Source organism: Labeo rohita, chromosome 8 (assembly GCF_022985175.1).
Source record: "Labeo rohita strain BAU-BD-2019 chromosome 8, IGBB_LRoh.1.0, whole genome shotgun sequence".
NCBI classification, from domain to species: Eukaryota; Metazoa; Chordata; class Actinopteri; order Cypriniformes; family Cyprinidae; genus Labeo; species Labeo rohita.
This window is the reverse complement of record NC_066876.1, coordinates 32553551-32561893: the sequence shown is the minus strand read 5'-3', so window position 1 is coordinate 32561893 and position 8343 is coordinate 32553551. Positions and strand designations below refer to the sequence as shown.

The window sequence follows — 8343 nt, the reverse complement described above, 5'->3', positions numbered from 1 at the left end:
ATAAAGCCGTCTCACGGTGGTGTCTGGTCCTGATGAAGCAGTCTGGTCTAAAAAAAGCCGTTTTTTCTCATAGTTGAATGGGTTTCAGAACAGTGGAGGCCAAACTCTGCAGCTGCTGACAAGATCTGGTCACTGGTTTCCGTATTTCATAGAAAAACCCAGAAACTGTTGCTCAGTATTCATGCAACATCTACTAAACAAAGTCATGCAGCAGAAAACACACTGAAACCACCATTCAATGACAGTTTTAATCATTTGCTTGTTTTCACTTTCTTATTGTTTGTTCACAAGAGTTTTTCCTCATAATTTCAGTGCGATCATCATACACATCTCAAAAACAGAAAAATGAAGACAATGTTAAGACAGAAGCAGCAGATTCCCTTTCATGCAACTGAAGGAGGAACAAGGAATTACATGAGAACAAAAATTAAATCTGAGCTCTCCTTACACATCCTCAAACATTTTGTTAAACCATCAACATAAATTGAAATAGTAAAAGTTTAGCAGCGATGAGCGCTTATTCATGTCCGTTCCTCTCAGCTGATTTCGGGCTTAATCCTATGGTGATACCCGTTTAATTTCTGTGATGTTAAAAGAGTAGATGTCCGTATTATTCACTCTTAAGAAACTCTCCACCCAAGAGCCAACCTGAGAAAAAAAAATGACAGGAAGTGAGAAAACAGCAGTTTCAGAAGAAAAAGAGCACTGTAAAACTGTCCCAGTTCACATGGAAGATGCATTTTTCAGAACAACGAGAAGCAATAATGAGGGATTTCTAATCAGGCACAGAATAGAAAAGCTAAAATAGTTCTTTCAGCCAACAGAATCACTTTGGGGCCTAAAAGAAATGTGACTCCACACCTGCTTACTATCATCTTAATTGTAGAATGACTGTGAGGCTGAAGCTTGATGCTAGTGATTTGTTTCATAGTTCGGCCAAACACTGGTATCCTTTCTTTTACATACCTAAGTACTTCTCACCTTAAGCAGTGCAGCCTGATGCTTTTCTTCAGGTAACAATATCTTCACCTTCACCACCAGAACAGTGAGTACTGTGAGAACTTGCAAAATACCAAAACATGTTTTAGTGATTTTATGTTCGTTGCAATGGTAAATCTGGACCTACACATTCAGATGCACACAATGATAAATAAACCAAGGAATTCCAGTAGGGTCCTCACAATGCTCAAGCCCTATTTACCTTTGGGAGGAGATGCAGTGGTGTTGAAAGGGGGAGTTGCAGTTGTGCTGTTGAAAACTATAGTGAAAGTCACAGATTCAATAAATGTTTTACTATTCAGCAGTCATCTGGCAGTAAATACAATATTGATTACAGCAATCCTGACTGCAGAGCATGCAACGAGGAACTGAAATACTAACTAAAACACAAGCATCTCACTCTCATATTTTAGCCCAAAGAGAGCTACTGATTCAATTCGACATCTCTATGTCTGTGTATGCGGGTTCTTACTGCAGATGCTGTTGTAGTCGGGACAGCAGTCGTTGTGCTGTTTACAGGCCTCATCACAGAAACAGCCTCTGAAACAGTTATGGTTTAAGCCACTGCAGCAAAGAGTCGGATGTGAACAAGTTCCTACAGGAGCAGTGCAGATGACACATTAGATGCCAAATTGCAAATTCCTTCCAGTATGGCAAGCTGTTTTAACATTTAATCCTTGAAATGCACTAGTATCTATTTTCATGCTACTAGTACTTATTTTATTTTTACTATGTTGTACTATTATATATTATACACTGTGTGCAGAATTATTAGGCATGTTGATATTCTGGTCATATTTTTTTTCCAAACACATTTTACCAATTCCAAACCACATCAGTCTTAGTAACTACTGTTAATTTTGTATTTAATCATTTATATGTGATGTATAATTGTCCGTGAAGGCTGGAAGTGAAAAACTCCTTATATTCAGGTGTGCAGGATTATTAGGCATGTTTTCGTTTACAGCTAAAATGAGCCAAAAAAGATATTTAACCCAGACTGAAAAGTCCAAATTATTAAATGCCCATGAGAAGAATGCAATACTAATGCATTACAAGAATTTGCAAAGTTAAGGCTTGACCATTGGACAGAGAAATGCTTGTTGAGTCTGCATGGTCAGAAAAAACAGGTGGAGAAGAAAAGATGCATGTTAACTGCAAAAGAATTAGGAATTAAGGTGAAGAATTAGGTGTGACACCATCAGGAACCGTTTAGTCTCCAGCGCCACCATTTTCCAGAACTGCAACCTACCTGGAGTCTTCAGAAGTGCAATGTGTCAGGTTCTCAGAGACTTTGCTTGGTAAAAACCTAAAAAATGCCCCTTACTTAATAAGAATAACAAGCTGACGTGTTGTGAAATACATGAAGACAGTTTTTTTATATGCTTTAGAGACAGATAAGTTGAGAGTGACTCTTGAAGGACAAGCATCACATCCTCTTGTGCCTCTGATTCAAGAATTTATCTTCCAAAATCTGGCAGTAAGTTTTGGGAGTTCATGTTTAGTCTCTTATCCTGAAAAGTCTGACTTGCAGAGATGGACTAAAATGAACTCCCAAAACTTACTGCCAGATTTTAGAAGATAAATTCTTGAATCAGAGGTACAAGAGGATGTGATGCTTGTCCTTCAAGAGTCACTCTCAACTTATCTGTCTCTAAAGCATATAAAAAAACTGTCTTCATGTATTTCACAAGACGTCAGCTTGTTATTCTTATTAAGTCAGGGGCATTTTTAGGATTTTTTTACCAAGCAAAGTCTCTGAGAACCTGACACATTGCACTTCTGAAGACTCCAGGTAGGTTGCAGTTCTGGAAAATGGTGGCGCTGGAGAACTGGAAACGGTTCCTGATGGTGTCACACCTAATTCTTCACCTTAATTCCTAATTCTTTTGCAGTTAACATGCATCTTTTCTTCTCCACCTGTTTTTTCTGACCATGCAGACTCAACAAGCATTTCACTGTCCAATGGTCAAGCCTTAACTTTGCAAATTCTTGTAATGCATTAGTATTGCATTCTTCTCATGGGCATTTAATAATCTGGACTTTTCAGTCTGGGTTAAATCTCTTTTTTGGCTCATTTTAGCTGTAAACGAAAACATGCCTAATAATTCTGCACACCTGAATATAAGGAGTTTTTCACTTCCAGCCTTCACGGACAATTATATATCACATATAAATGATTAAACACAAAATTAACAGTAGTTATTAAGACTGATGTGGTTTGGAATTGGTAAAATGTGTTTGGAAAAAAAATATGACCAGAATATCAACATGCCTAATAATTCTGCACACAGTGTATAATAATACTATTATATATGCCTTTAGGTAGTACTGATTAATTGGATACAAAAGCTTATTCATTAGCAGATTTGTAATATTATAGATATTATGATATCTGAACGATTACATTTATTGATATAAATAAATAGTGATGTAGTGGTGCTTGAAGAAGTGGGTATACACATTATTTATCCCCCGAAATAAAATATTCACTGGTTTAAGAAATTTCTGATCGTAAAAACCTATACGCAAAGCCGACTGATAAAGAAGTAGGTAGGCTGTATGCCTGCACTGCACTACCGTAAATAAATAATTCTGCTCACTATTAATTAGACACCTGATACTGTTGGGAGCTGACCAGTTTTGGGAAATTCGCCTCGAAAGGAGTAACAACACAATGAAGTTGCAATTGTAAAATGCTGTCTGTCTGACTTGATGCGTGACATTGCATAATATGTGCGTATACAAATGTAGTCTATGTTGATCCAAACATGGAAAGCACTTTCAAACTTAATCTGAGGATGATTGCCGCATAGTATGGGTGTTTCCTTTTGCCGGAACATCTACCTTCCTCTTTTAAGTGAGTGGCGGGGCAAACCGAAAGTTGATGCTGAAAGACAGCACTCTCCACCCTTCACTGTTGATAGCCTTCTGCAACTTTTTTTGTTTGTATATATTCCTTTGTTGGCATTTTCCACATTTCGTTCCTTAACTACAAACTTGTTCATTCTGATGGTTAATTTTACTGAACTAAAGGATGCTGACGATGACTATTTGAACTGAATTCTGCCAAAGCGCGCACTTGTATGTTCATTAAATGTGTAATTAGGGCTACGTGAATCTGCTCATGTCTGAAAATAATATATGATTATAGTTTATATTTCTTTAGTACATTTTTAAAGTAATGTAAAAACAAAAATGAATTGTAAAACTGTAAGTTATATTGTAATGTGTTAGGCGGGCCGCATTTGGATTCATGACGGGCCCAAGCAGTTGAGAACCACTGCTTTGGATACTAGTTTTTTAACTTTTTTAAAGCTACTAGTACCAATTCATTAGACACTACTCGGATACTAGTACTTAGTAACTATTTTTAACTAGTTTTTAAACTTTTTAAAGCTACTAGTACTAATTCATTAGACACTAGTTATTTTTTTATCAGATACTAGTACTTATTTCAATGACTAGTAACTATTTTGTAACTATATCTGTCATTCATATGTCTACTTTCAGGTCTGACTATTATGCATTCCATTAGTGACTAGTATTTTAAAAAGTATTACTATTACTTAATTATTAAATACTATTACTTCTCATTAGATACTAGTGCCTATTTAATAGGTACTACTACTTTTTTTTTTTTTTTTTTTTGTAATTGGTACTAGCAACAATTCTTATCTCACTAGTCAGCTGCTTTTTTTTACTCACCTTATGTTATTACATGTCAGAATGACCACTGTATAGTTCAATTAAAAACTTAATAGAAAAACCTTACTAGTAACATTTGGAATAAGTACTAGTATCCAATAATTTGTATACGAGTATCCATTAAATAATTACTGTAACTACTAGGAGCCATAATATGTATGAGCAATGATAAGTACTAGTATGTAATAAATAAATACTAGTATAATTTTAACAGATATAGTAGCTAATGAATTAGTACTTGTATCTAATAACAGGTACTAGTATCTAAAAAAAAAATAAGTACAAGGACCTAATTAATAACTACTAGTATGTTAAATATCTGCTAGTTGAAACTGGAATACATACTAGTCAGGAATTAGCAGCTGATATCTGAATGACAGATCCCCACAGAAGTCAATGGAAAAATTTTAAATGTATTACTAGTAACAATAAAATACTTAATAGTCACTTGAAATAAGTACTAGTATCTAATAAATAAGTACTAGTATCTTTTTAAAAAAGGTAAAGAATAAGCACTAGTAGCTAAAGAAACACTAATATCAAATGAATAAGAACTAATACCTAATGGAATAGGTACTAGTAGCAAAAAGTAGTATGTTTTAAGGATTAAATGTTAATATGGCTTGCCATATTCCAGTGCTCTAAAACCTTCAGTCCCTAAAAAGTCCCCCAATGCACAGTGAAAACCAGGGAACACTGATGCTCTCTATGTTCCCTTTAAAGAAATTCTGAAGCACAAAACATAAATCTCATCAGCCAAATCAATACACATCATGTGACACAATAGATGTTTTAAAGAAACAAACAAAAACAAACAATTATTTAATTATTTTTCAGAATAAACTTGCATCACTAGACAGGCAGGAAACATAATCTAGCTAACATTTATCATTCATTTACAGATAAGAAATACAGACTCTCTCGACAATCTAGAGAACTTGAGAACTCAAAATAATTTTACAAAATAGCATGATAAAGAATAATTAGAGAAAAAATGAATATAAAATATACCTGTTACTGGCAGAGTACTGCTTTGATTGACTATAAAAGTGGAAAAAATTTGAAGATGTAAGATTTCTGTTTGTGCTGTATATTTTTTTCTTACAAGAGATCTTGATCACAAGAAAGTACACGAATCATGTACAGAGAACAGAATCTGATTCCTATGCCTTGTGTTATTTCTGAATATTTCTGAATACCTGTGAGGCAGGTGGATTTGAAATCAGAGCAGCAGTCATTTAATCTCAGACAAGCAACATCACAATAACAATTCAAGCGGCGACAACTGCTATTCAATCCAGAGCAGCACAGATCTGGACCCACACAACTTCCACCTGTACGAAAAACATCACTACAGTGAAACAAATGAATATAATATCACACGCACACACACACACACAAAGTATCAAAGTTTCCACAAAAATATGAATCGGCTTTGTTTTCAAAATTGATAAAAATCAGAAATGTTTTTTGACATGTTTTTTTTGTTTTTACCCGAACAGTAAAGCCGTAACCTCACCTGAATATGTTCACAGAAGTGTGTTGGACGTTATCTTTGTAATTATATGCTTTGCTGGAGTCGGTTCGCGAATCATTTCAGTCAGACCGGCACTTCAGTGGTGATTCGCGAGTCATTTGATTCAGTTCGGGACTTTTGAGTGCGTATCGCGAATAATTTAATTTACATCGGGACTTCGATCGGAGTGGGTTTGAATCATTTGATTTAGATCCGAACTTTGCGAATCATTGATTCAGTTTGGGACTTCCTTGCGAGTTCACGAATCATTTGATTCAGATCGGAACTGCGGGTTCGCGAATCATTTTGCGAATTAAATGACTCGCGATCCGCGCTCCTAAGTCCCGATCTGAAATGATGGTTCGCGAATCATTATTCAGATCGGGACTTTGGAGCGCGGATCGCGAGTCATTTGATTTAGATCAGAACTATAGCGTGTCGCGAATCATTTGATTCAGAACGGGATTTCAGAGCACGTAGCCTAATACAAATCATTTCATATCTGGATTTTGGAGTGGGTTAGCGAATCTTTTGATTCAGAATTCGGAATGTTTTATTTTTTTTAAGGATTTCTTTATTGTTAAACAGAAGGCTACAAAACACCAAACACAGGAGTAGACCTACAGTTATAAAAACAAAACAGAAAAAAAGAAAGAAAGAAACACAAATATAAATCCTATAAGAATATTAACCATGGTGGTTTTCAGCCTTGACCTGGAGATGACCCTGAACATTTTGTATGTCTCCCTCATCTATCACACTTGATTCAACTCATCAGCTCATTAGTGGAGACTGCAAGACCTGTGGTTCTGTCAGATATAGAAAGACATGCAAAACCAGGCATAAGGGTCATTTTTTTCCAAATTGAGATGTATATAATGTCATATATATATATATGTATATGAATAAATAAGGTTTCCACTGATGTGTGGTTTGTTAGGATAGTAGGATAGGACAATATTTGGCCAAGATACAACTATTTGAAAGTCTGGAATCTGAGGGTGCAAAAAAATCAAAATATTGAGAAAATCTCCTTTAAAGTTGTTCAAATAAAGTTCTTAACATTGCGTATTACTAATCAAAAATGAAGTTTTGATGTATTTACAGTAGGAATTTTACAAAATATCTTCATGGAACATGATCTTCTTCATATCCTAATGATTTTTGGCATAAAAGAAAAATCAATAATTTTTGACCCATACAATGTATTTTTGGCTATTGCTACAAATACACCCCAGCAACTTAAGACTGGTTTTGTGGTCCAGGGTCACATATCATAGTTAAACTATGGGTAGTGTAGCAAAACCATGGCTAATTTGTGTTTACCATGGTTTGACAACAGTACTAATGTCTAATCTTTTACAACTGCTTCAAACTTTCAGTCAACTTTTTAAAGCTTCAAAGGTCATTTGCAAACTTTACTCATCTGATGGTGCTTCTCAAAATCTCTCAAAGGTAATTATAATCAATGAAATCAGAGATAGATCTATACATCAAAATCTGACACCCATTAATGTGCAGCTGATGTGAATGTTACCTGTGGTTAATATGATTGTGGAGAACAGACCGATGAATAAAACAGCGCGAGCCATCCTACAGATTCGGTGTGTGTCCGCAAGTGCTATCACTGTGCTCCGGATCGTTTCTTTTTAAGGCGTCATGTGTCTGTCTAGTCTCCTGATAACACGCTTAACATTCTAGAGCTGAGCAACAATATTGATTTTCTGATTAATCATTCTGTTTGTCTGATAGACTGCATGACCTTCAACTCTCGACCTTTTAAAAAATTCTACTTTCTCATTAATGGACATAATCACTTGAAATTTAGAACCTTCAGACTTAAAGCTATTAAATCTGCTTCAGACTTTCTCAAGCCAACATGAAGTCTGTCTAAACAAAACTGTCTATCTGCTATGTCGGAGACATTTGTTTCATGGTCAATTTTGCTTGTATTGAATCATGTAAGTTCATAAATTCTGTAGCCTCTGACAAAGTCTGGTCATTGGTCTCCTTATTTCCTACAAACATGGAGCTGCAAGATATTCATGCAACATGAAAGAGTAATTTTTGAGTAATTTTACTTGATTACTGTACTGAAGTATTATTTAAGGGGTATTTGT

General features: G+C 35.2%; 1 protein-coding gene across 1 annotated transcript; it reads right to left on the bottom strand.

Annotated features, from left to right (window-relative positions):
• Window positions 1-234: 234 nt before the first annotated feature.
• Window positions 235-7880, bottom strand: LOC127170066 (proteoglycan 4). The gene is made up of 7 exons (XM_051117827.1): window positions 7761-7880; window positions 5907-6041; window positions 5719-5748; window positions 1472-1594; window positions 1202-1258; window positions 982-1061; window positions 235-648 (listed from the first exon to the last, which is right to left on the bottom strand). Exons 1-7 carry the CDS (start codon window positions 7813-7815, stop codon window positions 559-561), a joined length of 570 nt encoding a protein of 189 aa, XP_050973784.1. The 5' UTR covers window positions 7816-7880; the 3' UTR covers window positions 235-558.
• Window positions 7881-8343: the final 463 nt, after the last annotated feature.